Source organism: Nerophis ophidion, linkage group LG09 (genome assembly GCF_033978795.1).
Source record: "Nerophis ophidion isolate RoL-2023_Sa linkage group LG09, RoL_Noph_v1.0, whole genome shotgun sequence".
Classification (NCBI taxonomy): Eukaryota; Metazoa; Chordata; class Actinopteri; order Syngnathiformes; family Syngnathidae; genus Nerophis; species Nerophis ophidion.
In genome coordinates, this window is record NC_084619.1 from 34,345,633 (window position 1) to 34,363,955 (window position 18,323).

At 37.2% G+C, this 18,323-nt stretch overlaps 1 protein-coding gene across 3 annotated transcripts in view; it reads left to right on the forward strand.

The window, feature by feature from the left end:
- Positions 1 to 18,323, forward strand: part of LOC133559272 (cilia- and flagella-associated protein 46) — a 113,605-nt gene that overhangs the window by 78,157 nt on the left and 17,125 nt on the right. For 2 of the 3 annotated variants that reach the window (XM_061910879.1, XM_061910880.1), the window contains exons 44-51: positions 1,869 to 2,051; positions 2,205 to 2,378; positions 2,765 to 2,862; positions 8,122 to 8,192; positions 9,561 to 9,736; positions 9,868 to 9,974; positions 10,345 to 10,415; positions 15,754 to 15,924. In XM_061910879.1, the coding sequence (XP_061766863.1) occupies positions 1,869 to 2,051; positions 2,205 to 2,378; positions 2,765 to 2,862; positions 8,122 to 8,192; positions 9,561 to 9,736; positions 9,868 to 9,974; positions 10,345 to 10,415; positions 15,754 to 15,924 (1,051 nt within the window). Of the gene's footprint in view, positions 1 to 1,868; positions 2,052 to 2,204; positions 2,379 to 2,764; positions 2,863 to 8,121; positions 8,193 to 9,560; positions 9,737 to 9,867; positions 9,975 to 10,344; positions 10,416 to 15,753; positions 15,925 to 18,323 lie in introns of those variants that run through there. The other variant, XR_009808131.1, reaches the window with a different exon arrangement.

The window sequence follows — 18,323 nt, forward strand, 5'->3', positions numbered from 1 at the left end:
CATGTTTAAAAAAAGCTGGCACAAGTGGAAAAAAAGACTCAGAAAGTTGAGGAGAGCTCATCAAACACTTATTTGGAACATCCCACAAGTGAACAGGCTAATTGAGAACAGGTGGGTGCCACAATTGGGTATAAAAAGAAGCTTCCATGAAATGCTCTGTCATCCACAAACAAGAATGGGGTGAGGGTCACTACTTTGTGAACAAATGCGTGAGTAAATTGTTGAACAGTTTAAGAACAACATTTCTCAAAGAGCTACTGCAAGAAATTTAGGTATTTCACCATCGACCGTCTGTAATATCATCAAAAGGTTCAGAGAATCTGTAACGATCACTGCACGTAAGCGGCAAGGCTGTGACCTTTGATCCCTCAGGCGGTACTCCATCAAAAACCGACATCTGTGTGTAAAGGATATCACCACATGGGCTCAGGAACACTTCAGAAAACCACTATCAATAACTACAGTTTGGCGCTACACATGTAAGTGCAAGTTAAAACTCTACTGTATAGCGGTATAGCTCGGTTGGTAGAGTGGCCGTGCCAGCAACTTGAGGGTTGCAGGTTCGATTCCCGCTTCCGCCATCCTAGTCACTGCCGTTGTGTCCTTGGGCAAGACACTTTACCCACCTGCTCCCAGTGCCACCCACACTGCTTTAAATGTAACTTAGATATTGGGTTTCACTATGTAAAGCGCTTTGAGTCACTAGAGAAAAGCGCTGTATAAATATAATTCACTTATTCACTTACGGTGCAAAGCCAAAGCCATTTATCAATCACACCCATAAACGACGCCGGCTTCGCTGTGCCCGAGCTCCTCCAAGATGGACTGATGCAATGTGGAAAAGTGTTCTGTGGTCTGACGAGTTCACATTTAAATTTTTTGGGGAAACTGCGGACATTGGAGGAAAAGAACCATCCAGATTGTTATGGCGCAAAGTTCAAAAGCCATCATCTGTGATGGTATGGGTGTGTACTAGTGCCCAAGGCATGGGTAACTTACACATCTGTGAAGGCACCATTAATGCTGAAAAGTAGATACAGGTTTTGGAGCAACATATTTTGCCATCCAAGCAATGTTATCATGGATGGCCCTGCTAATTTCAGCAAGACAATGTCAAGCCACATGTTACAACAGCGTGGCTTCGTAGTAAAAGAGGGCCGGTACTAGACTGGCCTGCCTATAATCCAGACCTTTCTCCCATTGAAAATGTGTGGCGCTAGTTTTACGACAACAGAGACCCCAGACTGTTGAACAACTTAAGCTGTATATAATGCAAGAATAGAAAATAATTCCACCTGAAAAGCTTAAAAAATGGGTCTCCTCAGTTTCCAAACGTTTACTATTGTGTTGTTAAAAAGGAAAGACCATGTAACACAGTGGTAAAAATGCCCCTGTGCCAACTTCTTAGCAATGTGTTGCTGCTATTAAATTCAAATTTAATGATTATTTGCAAAAAAAAAAAAAATTGTTTCTCAGTTCGAACCTTAAATATCTTTTTTTTGCAGTATCCATCCATTCATCCATTTCCTACCACTTATCCCCTTTGGTATATTCAATTGAATATAAGTTGAAAAGGATTTACAAATTATTGTATTCTGTTTTTATTTACGAATTACACAACATGCCAACTTCACTGGTTTTGGGTTTTGTAGTATGGAGACAGGCTTTTTCTAAATTCACATCAAGCTATTTTATTTATCGTCATTTCGGCACAGGCTTTTTAGTCAATTCAGTTTGGATCCTATTTTTGTATATCTTTTACTTAATTGTGTCCCCTATGTTGAGAATTAGAGGGGTTACAACTATAGAATAGAACACCAAGATTGCATTGTGTATAAATGTGTTGCCTATGTCTCTATGTCATGCAGCGTAGGAGACATAAAGCTAAGCAGCTTTTGGCCCAGGCCAGCAAAGTATTGTCTGAAGCTATTGCTCTATGTCTTCAGCACAAGTTGTCTGCTTCCATCCTAAGCAATGCCTCTCTTAGTATGCTGCAGTGTCATGGCCAGTCAAATCATGAACTGACTGGTCAATACCTAGCCTTGTTTCAGGTAAGCTTCTGTGCATCAAAAAAATATATCTTTGTGTGCATTTTCACCCAAAAAATTATTAAATGGGATTTATTGATAAATGTCAGTACCTACATTGATTCCAACCTAACGTAATAGACAACTTTAATTTTGTGTGTTTTTTTTTATCCCCAGAGTGCTTTTGCTGTTGATGTAATGGCTGAAGTCTTAAATTCAGCCTGTGTTGACACTAGTGTGTCCCAGCTCGCAGCTCTACTCAGCCTCCACACTAAACTGTATGTCTCAGAAGAGGGGAGGTCCACGAGAATGCTGGAAGGAGTGAAACATTCCCTGAACAGTATCTCCAAGGTACCAGGTCACCCACTTTCCACCCTCGCTTCTAATGATTAATGGATTCTGTCATAGCCAGATAGTTAAGTTCCCTTGAGGTGGGACGAGCTATTGGGGATGCTATCCCTTTTGCCCCAAATGTATTTTCAAACCCAGATACTGCTCTGAGGCTCAGCTGCAAATATATTTTACCTCAGTTATTTTGCATCACAAAACATGAACAGTTTTGTGATGCAAGTTTTATAAAAAAACTTTTAGGGCCAAACAATATGATTTTTTAAAATTTAACGAGTTCCATTAAGTTAGGAATTGCACCCCATTTATTGTATTTCTCTTTGACAAGCCCTTTCAACAAATACATGCTGTAGATAACAACACTCTTACTGCAAAAATAATTTCCACAGGCCTTCTCTCAACTAACCATTGATCCCAACCACCTCAACTTTGTTGCGGAACTTCCGCCTGAGATGAAGATTATATTACTGCAGCACTCCTATGATGGGTAATTTGTCTTTTTAAATTAGTCTTTGTTTCCACTCACTGCCATGTTTTCCTCCAAGTGTTGTTTGTATTGCTAACAGTATTGTTTTACTATACACAATATTGGCGTGGTTAGTGTGTTCAGGACCTGCCTCTCGAGGGCATATTTCATTAGGTAGACTGGAGAGAATCTTCAATGAGCTTTATTTGTCATACTCCTACACATTTGTGCATATGCTTGCATGCTTAAAAAACATTTTAAAATTTGGGGGTGTTTTATCATCGCACAAAATATTTCTTAGCTGAACAGTGTTCTAAGTCATTATAATCAGAGGTGGGTGGAGTAGCCAGAAATTGTACTCAAGTAAGAGTACTGTGACTTTAGAGATGTATTACTCAAGTAAAAGTAAGGAGTAGTCACCCAAATATTTACTTGAGTAAAAGTAAAAAGTATGTTGTGAAAAAACTACTCAAGTTCTGAGTAACTGATGAGTAACCTGATTACGGCAACAAATAATGCACAAAAACATAAAAATAGCATTGAGCAAATTCAGAGCCAGGAATATCTCTTAAGCAACTAAAACAATGATATATATTAAATAATAGTACATTAAAATTTAATTAAAAAATGGCACATTGAGCCACAATAACTTAACAGCACCATAGCCTGAATAGGCATTCATTGATTTGATTGATTGATTGATTAAAACTTGTATTAGTAGATTGTACAGTACAGTACATATTCCGTACAATTGACCATTGATTGATTGATTAAAACTTGTATTAGTAGATTGTACGGTACAGTACATATTCCGTACAATTGACCACTAAATGGTAATACCCCAATAAGTTTTTCAACGTTTATCAATTACTTAGTAAATGACCAAGTCGAGGTGATCTACCTCATATATACATATACATACACACACATATCATTTATACACACATATATCATATATATATGCATACATACATTTGTATATACAGTATATAATTTATATTTATTTATTTTGCCGTTTTTGTTCACATGTTGTTGTTTTAATGAATATACATGCATGTTTAACATATACATTCCTATCTTTCATGAAGACAAGAATATAAGTTGGTTTATTACCTGATTTTGATGACTTGCATTGATTGGAATCAGACGTCCACGTTTTCAAATGGAGGAGAAAAAAAGTTCCTCTTTTCTGTCTAATACCACATGAAAGTCGTTGGTTTTTGGCATCTTATCTGTCCAGCTTCCATATTCGTTTTTATACACTTTACAATAAATACATTGGCGGCAAACTCCGTAGCTTGCTAGCTTGTTTGCGCTGGCTTTCGGAGACTCTTATTTTGTTAGCGCAGGCGCGATGGAGCGGCACTTTTATTGTGAAGACTGGAACTGTGCGATCAGTCTTTAGGCTTTTGACAGGAAGTACGGTTGAAATAAAAAGTGTCTTTTTCCTTTACACTTTTGATTGATTGATTGAACATTTTATTATTAGATTGCACAGTACAGTACATATTCCGTACAATTGACCATTAAATGGTAACACCCGAATAAGATTTTTAACTTGTTTAAGTCGGGTCACGTGACCGCCTGGCTCTGTTTGATTGGTCCAACGTCACCAGTGACTGCATGTGATTGGTGAAACGCAGGCATGCGTAGATTCTACTTTGAAGCTCTGTCATTAACCAAAACAAACATTAATAGAGCGATAAAAAAAAGTAGCGAGTAGCGAGCTGAATGTAGACAAATGGAACGGAGTAAAAGTAGCGTTACTTCTCTATAAATATACTCAAGTAAAAGTATGTTGCATAAAAACTACTCGTAGAAGTACAATTTATCCCAAAAGTTACTCAAGTAAATGTAACGGAGTAAATGTAGCGCATTACTACCCACCTCTGATTATAATATGGTGTATGTTGCTGTGAAAACTAATTTCAATACCGCAGACAGTGCTAAAAAATAAAACTACCCACTTTTCCTTCTTGCAAAATTGAGGCTCAACGAAGAAAGAGCCCTTTAATACCTCAATACACAGTGATTACATAGCAACATAAACAGAGGCGGTTTTAGGTAAGGGTAAGAGGGAGCAGAGCCTCCTCAAACAAATGCCTTGCCCTCTCAAATCAAAATGTTTGAGGTTGTGAAAATACATTTTAATATACCCACAAAATGTGTATATGGCAGGTTGAGAAACTTATCCGCAGTAGTGGAGAAATCCGCTGAAAAGGGACAAGTTACGACACTTATCTTCCTACTTTTTTGTCCATCACCTGTGTCAAGCGCAGCAAGTCCTCGTGCACACAGACACACCCACACCCATCGTCATAATATTTGAACACCTGGGAGAAAGTGAAGGGGACACTTTTTTTTTACGCTAAATGATGCCATCGATTGTGACATCTACAGACTAAGTTAAAGCTGTGTGCAGTTTGTTCCATCGAAATTAACTGTTTAGTCGAAAAGAGCATCAGTTGCTCTTCCTGTTTAAACGGTGATGAAAACGAATATGTAAGCTACCATTATTTGCGTCAACGTGAACTCCCTCACGCTGCAAGTTTTTAAATGCTTTCTGGTCAGAGAACAAAATTGAATACATACAATTTAAAAGAACAAGGGAACTGATGTCTCTTGGTTAGTTGGTACAGTAAAACACAACTTGAAAAAAAACATTACTATTTTTAGAGTGTAGGCAGTGCTGTTAAGTTTCTCTGTGTAAATAAGTGAATAATTCAGAAACTTTGAGGCATGATTCAACTGACTTGATGATAAACTACTTTGAGAAGAATGTTGATAACAAACTACTTTGAGAAGAATGTTTTTGTATTATTCGTAAGACTACTGTACTTTTTAGTTTTGTAAATATTGACTATTGTGTATGAAGTCCTACGTAAGGTTCAGTTTAAGAATCAGGCCATCAATTAAGATAACTATTTGATGGTTGATAAAAAGTGCCATCCATCCATCCATTTTCTACCCCTTATTCCCTTTGGGATTGCGGTGCCTATCTCAGCTCCAATCGGGCGGAAGGCGGGATACACCCTGGACAAGTCACCACCTCATCACAGGTTGATAAAAAGTGGATGAAGGATACTTTATTTTATTTATTTTACTTTTATTTTTTTAATTTACCCCCTGAGAGATTGCCACCTTATTGTGGTTAAGAGCTCCCAGCAAGAGCTTAGTCTTTGGGTGAGACACTCAAGTTGAACATGTGTAAAGGTAAAGGCCTGATAAAGTGCAATCTTTTTCTCCAGGTTGGAGTTGGACACACAGGTCCTGTTTTACTAAAGGTTTCTGTGTACTAAATCATGTGCAATCCTTATAGGACACGCAAAGATGATCTACTAAACTTCTGCATAGTGGATTGCGTCTCTTCAGTGAGCAGAATAAGGCGTGCAATCCATTCTGAATCTTGGTCTTCATTTGTATGTAATACATACGCTGATCATCAAAACGCCCACAAAACAGGGAGGAAAAAATGCATGATTATTAATAATTATTCATTAAGCGCAATGTGATTCATCAACACTCATCAACATTCTACAAGCACTAATTTGCGTTTTATTTAGTAACTGTGCAAACTGACAGTTTCACACACAGCCGCAGGACCAGTGCTTGCGCTGCACAGACACGCAATGGACTGATGAGAATCAACCGTCATGTGTGTCTCAACATTTTTGAATGGTCAGGAAAAAAATATATATTAATACAGTATCATCTATTCAGCAACATAATTTTATATCTGTTAGAGTACATTTCGGGATTGATTAAAACAAATTCCATTGATGCGTTATGGTGTCGTTTAATATTTTTTTTTATGACATTAGTTTTTTTTCCACATAGAATGTGTGTATATATATATATATATATATATATATATATATATATATATATATATATATATATATATATATATATATATATATATCACTTAAGTATTTCTTATATGAAAATAAATACTTAAGTATACTCCTGCATGTTTGAAAACATAGCAATACGCCACAGGCATGATAACATGAATGTGCAGCCTTTCTCTGTTATAATGCCCCATATTGAGGGACGGCGTGGCGCAGTGGGAGAGTGGCCGTGCGCAACCCGAGTGTCCCTGGTTCAAATCCCACCTAGTACCACCTTCGTCACGTCCGTTGTGTCCTGAGCAAGACACTTCACCCTTGCTCCTGATGGGTGCTGGTTGGCGCCTTGCATGGCAGCTCTCTCCATCAGTGTGTGAATGTGTGTGTGAATGGGTAAATGTGGAAGTAATGTCAAAGCGCTTTGAGTACCTTAAAGGTAGAAAAGCGCTATACAAGTACAACCCATTTATTATATAGTACATGCAAAATCGTCATTTATATAAGACAGTCTGCACCACTTTACAATTGTACACACAGCCTTAGTAAATCACATGCTCACTAATAGTAAACACTATTTTATAGATTGCCCATACTGTTTAGTGTGTGGTATTTGAATCTTAGTAAATCAGGCCCATACTGTAGCTAACAACCAAATTATATGAAGAAGGCACTGTTACTATTGTATTAGCACAGAAAAAAGGGCTGGAGCATGATGGAGGAGGATGTACATATGATGCCCCGTTCACATATCTGACTGCCCCTTCGTATATGCCTGCCTCAAGACCGACCCAGAACAGTGGCATGCTTGGATGAGTTTGGTGTGGAAGAACTTGTCTGACACGTACAGAGACCTGACTTCAACCCCATTTAAATCCTTAAGACACACTAGACTAGGAGTCTCCAACGTGCACAAGAATAAATTGTATCAACGTATCTAAAAAAAATAAATGCAATTTTTTTTTTTCTAAATACCCAGTGTGCGTGTGTTTTTCAGTAGGTCAAATCCTCTCTTGCCTGATACAGTGGAATATGTGTCTGCAGTTCAGTCAGTATGACTCTATTTTTTCTCCGACCTCTCGTATTTAGGGGCAAAATATATGTCTTCAGTCCAGTCGGGTGGTTCTCACTGAATAATGTCTAGTAAATTAGCTGTACGCTTGACCAGAGTGTCCTATGGAAAACTCAACCTCGGGTACGTCATAAGTCATTTACCTGAGGGCAGCGTGGACCACTTTTGACTCATTGGACACACTGGTTTTGACACATGAAGCCAACATGGGTAATTTGCATTTAAAAAAAAGCACGTGCAAATCAGTTTTTATTGTTCACTTAAAGAGGAAGAAGAACTAAAAAAAAAAGAGACATTTAAAAGTCACACTGCATCTCTCCTTCACATGTTCATTTTAAGTAATTTGTTTGTTTTTTGTTTCAGGTCTGAACTTTATGGAGCCTTTTACAACATGCCTGCAGCTCCAGAAAATACAAAAGTGAAGACAGCACAAGGTTATTATTTGTTTGGCTGGCACACCTACTCCTAATCTGTATGCTGTTATAAAATCTCACACACTATATTTGTTGCTGTGTCCCCATGAATACTTTTAGGAATATTATGTTCCACACATACTCAGCTGTGTAGAACTTTGTCCGTATTTAAAAGACTGTAGTTTTCATATATGCATGTATTACGTATTTAAAGTGAACCTTTGATGTTTTTATCCTACATTTAAAACACTTCCTTGTGGTCTTGATAATATGTATTGGATATTCAATGTGTGTACATTTTTGCATATGTTTTGCACCACAGTCAAATTTATAACCCGTTTTTGAGGCTGTCTGCAATATGTTTGTTGGCGGACACATTCCCAGATTGCGAATGAAACTACCCCCAACACGCTCTAAAAGTATCGATAATTATCTTTTGAAAATGTATACTGTTTAAATATATACCTTGAAGTCGTCAGAGCTATTGTTTTTCAAAAACTATTTAAATTAAATCTCATTAACATATACATTCACATATACAGTATGCCATGTATACTTGCACACTTTCATCAACTTAAGAGTTGCATTGAAAAAAAACTGCTTTTAGCAGCATATACATGTTGCACATTGGTGATAATATTCCCATGCCAAGAGGAGATTAAAATAGTACTTTATCCTATCTTTATTCATGTTAGCTCACAAGCTGAAGCAGAAGAGAGGCACCCTCTCTGACTGAAAGGCTTACCAATGTCCGAATACATACATCCACCTCGCTGTGATGTCACAACATAGCCACACTGCAAAATACCACAAACAGAGGAATCCAAAACGGTGTTCAAGCTTACACCAAAAAACTTAGACCTTATGATTTGATGCTGACAATGTTTAACATGAGTATATAACATTGTAACAGCATTTTTAAGTCAGAAAATATGTAAATCATCATTGATACGCTTTAAAAAAACACATAAATATATTTTGAAATGATGAGGACAAGGGGTGAGAATGTAAAAGGGCACACTTGTTTCCCTTTAAACATCACTGCATTATACCTCACATAAAAGGCCAGCTTGCATAACTCATCACGTGGAATTAGCATAGTTGTACCTCCTCGCATGACCTTTTATGAAAGTAGTATTAAAATAGCAGTCATGGAAAAGAAAATGAATGTCTCTAGCCTCTTGCATAATTTCTTCACAACAGTGGCCAAAATATGGAGAATAAATTGAGTTATAAACAATGAGATGGGAAAAAAAGAGATTGATTTTAGACTACGGTAGCATCGATAGGATTGGGCATTGAAGGCGCTCGCAGGGACCAATTACAAATCCTGTACTATGTGTGTCTATGAGCACGCGTGTTGACTGGGTGTCAATTTATTTGTTGCAGGTTTCCTGACATGCTCTAAAGTAGCCAAGGTTTCTGTGTGCCCAAGGGCTCTGCTCGCACTTCAGGAGCAGACCCGGTCCTTTGACCAAGAGGCAAGACATGCTTTCCTGAAGGAGGCCTGTTTGTATGAGCGAAGAGTGGAAGAATCCACGGAAGAGCTTCACGCTTCTGATTCTGTATGCATTTGCTTGTCTTCTACCCCAATATTATTATCTCACAAGGTTTATGGTTTTACTTCAATAAATTTAAGTCATGATAAAACCTTTACATTTCCTGAAACATTATTTCTCTTTAATTTTCTAACCAGGAATCTGATGCAGACAAGGTGTTGACGCTTCACTTCAGGGAAATTGTTCAGCAAATGGAAGAATATTTGAATCCTCTTCTTGCTCAGTTTGACTTCTCTTGTTTGAGGTATTATCACCCACATTTGTTGGTCACTTTAGCTACAACTTTCCAATATAATGACATCTAAATCAAAGTCTATATTAAAACACAATCTTTACCAAATACAACACTGAAATATAATATTTTATAATCATATATGCAATATTATACTTAATATTCAGGCACTGTCAGAAAGTACATTTAACATTGTATTTAATATCTCACTTTTTATTCACTTTGTATTTTTAATTAGTATCTCTGTCTTGCAAAGAAAGGATTTCTGTGATACAGATGGATATTGTGTTTGGTCATAAGATGGTGCTGATATGCTTAACTCTGTGGCCTGTGAATATGGTTCAATAGCTATGATGATCCTTGTTTGTCTCTTTACTAACAGCTCCCAGGAGTCATTTGAACCAATTCTTGAAGGGGTCCAAGACAAAAGTAAAGAACACAAATTACCCTCAGGTAAATGAACAAGAAACCCCTGCCACTATTGCAGTTTTGGGTGAGACTTTCTGGGTGGCTGAGACAGTGCTTGCTTTTAAATAATGCATTTTATTCCCCTCAAAATTCTATGTACAATGCAACTTTTTTGCAACTTCAAAAAATATATATATTTCCACATTGTCATTATGGGGTATTGTACGTAGAATTTTGAGGACAAAAATGTATGTATTCCATTTTGGAATAAGGCTATAAGATAGCCTGTGAATTCTGTGAAAAAGTTTCAGATGCACTTCACAATTATATTCACAGACATACCTAAATACACACAAAATCATACATTCATCCATACACATGCACAAATACATGAATATACTCACGCATACAAACGCTTCAGCAAACACATATCCATACATACAAACATTTGTAGATGTGTACACAATTACAATCATACAAATAAACGCCCACATCACATAAAACATGGCACACTGATAAAGCTTAAAGTGCAACTGCACTTTTTTGGGTAATTCTGCCTATCGTTCACAATCATTATGAAATACATGACGGCGGATGGATTTTTTAAAATGCATTTTGAATATTAAATACATTTGATCAAAAGTCTGCTTACAATGGAACCTATGAAAGCCGTTCAATTCTGCCTATAAATCCCCTAAAAAACATCCAAACACATCCGTTAGGGTTTTGTATTTATGATGTAAGTATGTATGTAATGTAGTAATGGGCACATTTATAATAACACTTAATATTTACGTATATTGATCATTTTAAGCATATGCAGTGCATTATGATGTTTGCTCTTTTTTTTTTCTTCATCACTGATTAGTACTTACTGCAGACATCATGAGAGCCAACAGACATAACAAAACATCACTTACCGTGCGAGGTCTGCTGTCATTAAGATGCCGACTGTTAGGATGTTAATATATTTGTCAGGGACTCGCATGGCTGCAGTAGTCGTCACCCCAAGATGCAGGAGACACTGTACTATACTGCCTTTGAAAAGTTATTTTCTCTTAATGCCGCTGTGCGGCGGTGAGTACAGAGCCGAGACGCATGATGTTGAGTGTGTCAAAATGCACACACAAAGTGCATACAAGCAATAACATTGTGGTGGGGAACAATGGCAAAAACAGCAATTCTACTGGTTAATAAAGAGGGTGCGTGAAGTGCAATATGGAGGTAATTGGGCTTCAAAACTAACAATAAAGATGACACATTAAACAGGGAGGCAACGCACTGCAAGTGCTGTTTTACACTTTTTCTGCTTGTCGGCTCCCAGACTGTGGTCGAGGAACGCAGGGGAGACGTTCCCTCCAGGGTTGATGTTTTGTTGGGGGTAACACCCTTCACTTTACCCAGCAATGGGTCCGTAAAGTATCGCTCTTTGGTCGGAATGATGAGGCCGTCGATTAGTTACTACTTGGTCACTTTATTTATAATTTCCACCGGGTACAACCGGACATCCACTATGATATTAACACCCTGCACATGCTACTCCTACCTCTCCTTACTTGCCCACTCACTTAAAGATGTCACTCACCCCACACACTAATATTCTTAAATGAGCACACACACATATGCTACTTACACAACAGCTGCATTAAAATACGCATCGCCAAACGTGGCGATTAATATTACCACCTTTGCTTCAAACTTAGGTAAACATTTAAATAATAAACATTCAGATCTGCACAAGGAGTAATAAAGAATGACAGGTACTGATGTATTTGGTACATCTTTTTTGCTTGTTTAGCTCCCATGCAGACCGTAGTCGAGGAGCACAGGGGTTCCCTCCAGGGCGGTTGTTTTAATACCCTTCAATTTACCTGGCAATGGGTCTGCTAAGCTCTGCTTTCCGGTCAGAATTCAAGGCTGCTGATTCGTGACAATCTGGTTGCTTCATTATTAGTTTTGCAGGACACAATTGGACCCGTTCATCCTTCTACTGCGCAGTGCACGCGCTACCTCTCTCTCTCTGTACTCGCCCACTCACTCACTGACGTCACTCAGCCAACACGTTGACATTCTCGCAAACACACACACGCTACTCTCATAAGTTAACCAGCTCCTCTAACAGCTGCTTGAACTGATGCCAATTATTAGCAGCATTAAGACCGCTCAACTAGTGTCAACTAGTACAAGTGAAATGACTAAATTTTGTAATAAATTCCTACGATTTGTATTTTATCTTTAATAAATGTGTTTTACCTGCTATATGGGTTATCTATGTACATGTATCCATAGTTTTGTTTTAGTACTTAATTATTAATTATATTTTTCTAAAAGCACAGACAGTAGTGGAAATCATAAATCATGAATAATTTAATATACAGGACTGGCTCAGAAAATGTCAATTTTGTGATAAAGTCCTTTATTTTCTAAACATGAAAATGTCATACATTCTGGATTCATTACACATCAACTGAACTATTGCAAGCCTTCTATTATTTTAACATTGCTGATTATGGCATACAGCTTAAGAAAACTCAAAAATCCTATCTCAAAAAAATTTAATATTTCCTCAGACCAAGTAAAAAAGCTGTATGCCATAATCAGCAGCAGTAAAATAATAAAAGGCTTGCAATATTTCAGTTGATGTGTAATGAATCCAGAATGTAAGTCCTTAATTTTGTGTTATGCAATCACAATATTCTAATTTTCTGAGACAGTCCTGTAATGTCAGTAAAACTTTCTGTTCTATTCTAACCTAATCCTTGATGAAGACTATATGTAATATGGAAAATTGTAGATTGTTCTTCGAAATGCCTATTGTGTTTAATGCCTTTTAATTTATATTTTAACTTGTAAAATTGGTCTTTGACTGTGAGTGTTTAATGTATTGTAATATTTTCCGTTAAAATAAAACTAATATTGGCATTTTTGGTAATTCCTTTTATTTGGAAAAGTATCGAAAAGTTTCGATATACATTTTGGTACCAGATTTGGTACATAATTATTGGAATTAGGCAAACCTAGTTGAAACATAGGAGGAGCAGTTATGCACATATCATGTAGCAAAAAATCAGTAACAGAACAATTCCCGAGCCCTGACTGGAGGGCGAGACAGGCATAAATAGCCTAATTGGTAAATGCAACCGGGAGTGCTCAGGGAGACACTAAAATAAACACAAACTAAGGAAACATAACCAGAAATGAAGTGACAGATTGTCACAATACCCCCTCCTTTAGGGATGGATTCTAGATGTCCCAACAAAAAAAAAAACAAGGTTCAAAATTCACGGGATGGTGGAGGGCGCATTGAACGCCGCTGCAGCTGGCGAGACAGGCGACCCGGCGCACCAGCAGCTGTCACAGGGCCTAGCTGCTGATAGTGTAGCAGGCGTCCATAAAACAGCCACCTTGTTGGTCGACGAGGGGGCCGTGTGCGGGCGCCTGAGGGCCGCCTGTGTGGCAGTAAAGCTGGATGTCGCGGAGGCGACGATAATGGCGGTGGCTTCATGAGACGACCCGCTGGAGACTAGCATTGCGGTCTCCCCTTGTGACTTCTTTGTTTCCGCGTCTGATATCCGTAAGCAGGCGGAGATAGTCAGGGAGAATGGCGGGGCGTCAGAGGTCCATGTCTATGGAGAGGTTGAGGATGAAGGGACGCAGTCCAGAATCCAGAAGGGAACAACAAGGGATCTCAGGAGAAACACAGGGGGAGAGCGAGTACACAGGATAGAAGCCAGACAAGAGGTGCTTACTAGGGTACAGAAGACTAAGTTCCGGCCAGGATCATTGGGTCCACTGGCTTTTATACAGCTCCCCTACATCAGTACAAGGTGGGCAGTTTGCTGATCACCAGCGCGAGGAGGGGCGTGTATCGGCGCGCTGCCAATGGAGGTGATGGCAGACCCAGCTGCCAGTGAAAAGTGGGTTTGAGCCGGCGCCGTGACAATATGTTTTCCTATAATTGTGACTTAAAGTTTCCATAGTAGTACATCATTATTCTCAAACCTTAGCAACGCGAGCATAGCTATGCTATATACATATACAATACTATGACCGGTCAATTTGGACAAAATTAAATAAACAAGTCTTTAATTATTCTTATTATTGAGATTAAATACATACATGTCTAAATGTTTCGATTTATTTAATGTAAAAGTACATTGATTTGTTTCATAATTTATTCAATTATTTTTATGTTTAATTGACTATCTCAATGTTTTGATTAGTTATTGATTTCATTATTACATGCTTTTATTATTTCATATTTTAACTAATAATTTCACAATGTAATTATTTCTTTCATGATTTACTCATTGATGTAATTATGTCATGAGCCTGTGTGGCAGCACTTCATAAATTAATGTTGTCCTTTAATCTCAGCCATCAAAATCCGTGTGTAGTACTGGTCGATAATTTGTTGGGTGTTTTTCGGAAAAAAACTTTGACTGCTACATGCTGTGAGTCAGCAGGTGTCGTTTCCACATAATGTATTCAGCAAGGTGTAAAATATCTGCCACCTACTCCTGAAAACGTACAAGTATATGTTCCTTAGCCACCATGGTTTGAAATACTTTCAAAGTTCCAGGCTTCAGACCAAAGCAAATGGTATAGATTTGCATTAGGACCTGCCCACTGAATTTGATGGGTGAGTCTGACATAACAAAAAAATAATGAAGCGATGACACACAAGTTCATGAAATAATTAAATAAATCAGGAAACATTACTTAAGTGTGGAAATCAATGATTAATGAAATGTTGAAATGATGAATTAAATTATTAAATTACTACTACTATTACTTTTACATTGAATGAATAAGTGACACACTGATTTCCCATTATAACCAGCTGATGACACATTTAAGAAAATGTTTTAATTTGTTCATTTATGTATATATAAGCATTATCGTCACTTTTAAAAAGCATGCCCTGTTAGCCTATTCACTGAAAGACAAACAACACGATAACAATACAATTTGCAGGACCCCCATCTATTTGATTGACGGAGATTTGATGAACCTCCAAGCTTTATTTTAAGATGTATAGCAAAGTCTGTGTTTTTTTTACAAAGTGGAGAATATATATATCGAGTAGACTGCAACAAATAGAGGAGGAAACCATATCTACAAGAAAAGAGTTTATTTGTTCATGACATCATAAAAACCTGGAACTCAAAACCGTGTTTCAGTGTTTCTTCTCTTTTTAAAGTGTAGCAAACCAAATGAGAAAGTTATATAAAAATACCTACTGAGCACAATTATGTACCATAGTGATCTTAACGAGTTGAGATTTTTGTGGAGTTTATTATCATAGATTTGGAACCTTAAGTGTTTTCCTTTTTAATTGAGGGCACCAGATTACATTGTGTGTCCATGTGTGTCTTTACAGAAAGTACACCTCAAGTAGGGGAGTTTGTGGTGTTGCTGGCTGACTGTAAGTTGATGGAGTTGCCTTTGGAGGCTTTGTCCGTCCTTCAGGGAAACCTTATATGCTCAGTGTCCCGAGACTTCTCCCTGCAGCTTTTCCATAATCGCATGCAAAAAGAAGAGCCACCCAAAGGTATTAGAAACTCACTTGTTGCAAGGTCTGCCAAGAAACCGAAATGGCATTTATTACTCTTCGGGGACATTTCGATTTGAATCATTTGCAAAGATAAACAGGACATAAAAGTCCTTGAGTTTTTTTCTATTCCCTCTCAATGTTGCAAATATGTGAACTATTTTAAAGGTTGACAATATTTGCATCCTGTATACAATTTTAACAAACAAACAAAAATTACAGGTGCGTAATTTATCCTATAGTTAAAAATCAATCTCCTGAAACTTAATTTTAACAGCTGGGATTTTTACATTCAATTTTTAATATCGGTATGTAGTTCTGACAATGGATGACTCCAAGCATATCCATAATTCTGATGTCAACAGTTTACTATTGTTTCTGGAAGATACTGGAATAACTTAATACCACGTTTGTAGGCGTTTGGGATTTTCTGCACTCTGCTTAGCATATTACTGTATATGTACAGGATAAATTAATCAAATGATATATGAAAATAATAGGGAAAAAAAATTCTAGTCTGTTCTTACCAAAACATATGAGTAATCAAATGTGTCTACTCATAAATAAATTATACCATTTTGGAAATTAGATGAAGTATTGGTGTCCATGCATTTGTCTCTAAATGTTGGTGTCTTTTGAAGTTCATTTAAATTATGCAAGCAAGGACAACACTGTGATTAATCAAATTAAAAAAGTGGTTAATCTGCTCAAAAAATATATTATTTGACAGCACAATTTTTCACCAACATTTACATGTCTTTGAATACACATTAACCATTGATCCAACACACTAGTGGAAAGCTATATTTGGGACAGCTAAAGCACACTTTTAGTGACACTCAGGGGCTCTTTCAAGCAGGACACCAATTTATTTATTTCATTTGCACACACTAAAAAAAGAAACAAGAACATTATGCAATAAAAAGCAAAACTATGTACAGGACAGGTTAAATAGACACTAAGTTCTTGTAAAAACACCTGCCCCAAAATGTCACAATTTAGCAGCAAATAAAAATAATACCAATAATACAATAAAATGGGCAATACAGCAAACATCAATATCATAATTCAGTTTAGACTATGGACTTCAATTGTTTTTTAAAAGAATAAAGTGTAGTTGTAGATTGAAGAGATGGTGGCAGTTTATTCCAAAGAGAGTGTCCTCTGTATTTTAGTGTACATTTCTCAGTTGACGTTCTACATAAAGGTTTAACTGTCCCTCTAACCCCTGTCGCTACTGTGCCTGTCATGCAGACCTGGCAGGTTACTCGAGATTGGCTGATAGCCCGTTCTTAGCAAGCAGCTAGTTCTTGTCTAAGTGTTCGGATAAAAAAATATATATATTTTTCCGTTGAATGTAAGACTATCTTAAAAAGCTGTTTGCAAGTTGCTTTAAGTTATACATTTCAAACCTAAAAAACACCGGCTAGCTTGTGTCACAATTAGTGGTTTACCAGATCATATATGTTGTTTTTCTAATGGCTCGATTTTTCACAATTATTAATTGTATTAAATAAAACTTGGCTGTGAGCCCAATAATTTTTTTTTTAGCATTCATTCGTGTCACTATTTACTGTCTCGTTCACAAGTACACGCATGGAGTGTGGGCACATACAAAAATCAGTCCAAGAGCTTTTTGTCTAGAAGCTTTTTGCAATTCGTTGTTGTTGTAACAGACCAGTAGTGTCAAATTTATTTTCTTTGAGGGCCACATTACAATTATGGTTGCCCTCAAGAGCAGCTTGTAACAGCCAATCTATTATTGCCTCACATTATACACAAGTGCATTACTGTATGTATTTGCTTATAATTGATTACTTGCTTTGAAATTATAAGTCAATGTGAGGAGCAGATATTTGTATACTTATGTTGATAACAAAAAAAAATACTTGGAATAGCTTGTTGCATTATCGGATAATATTAAAGTTTATAAGATATGCAAAAGCCTACAGTACATTTTTTCTCTCATATAGCACTTTATTGCTGCACATTATTTCCAGGATTTTGCGGGCCACATAAAATGATGTGGCGTGCCAGATCAGGACCCATTGTCTTGACTTTGACACCCGTGCAATACACTATACATTCAATGATAGCCAACATTAGTAGCTAAACTATGCTAAATTGTTAGCCAGACACAGACCTAATTCTTGAGCATGTGTGTTACGTACAAGGTACAGTTTACATCATGCCAAAAGCCAAAAGAGGGTGGGCTAAAATGCTTAAACAACTTTGAAAAGTTAGCCCCCTTTGGGCATTTGTGCAAAGGTTGCAAACAGCCTCTTTAAATGAAAATAAAGTATCAAAAAGCCAACTGATGTATCTTATAAGTAATGTTATTCATACTGTGTGTTGAGCATATTAACTTTGTACATATTATATTTAACCATTCACATACA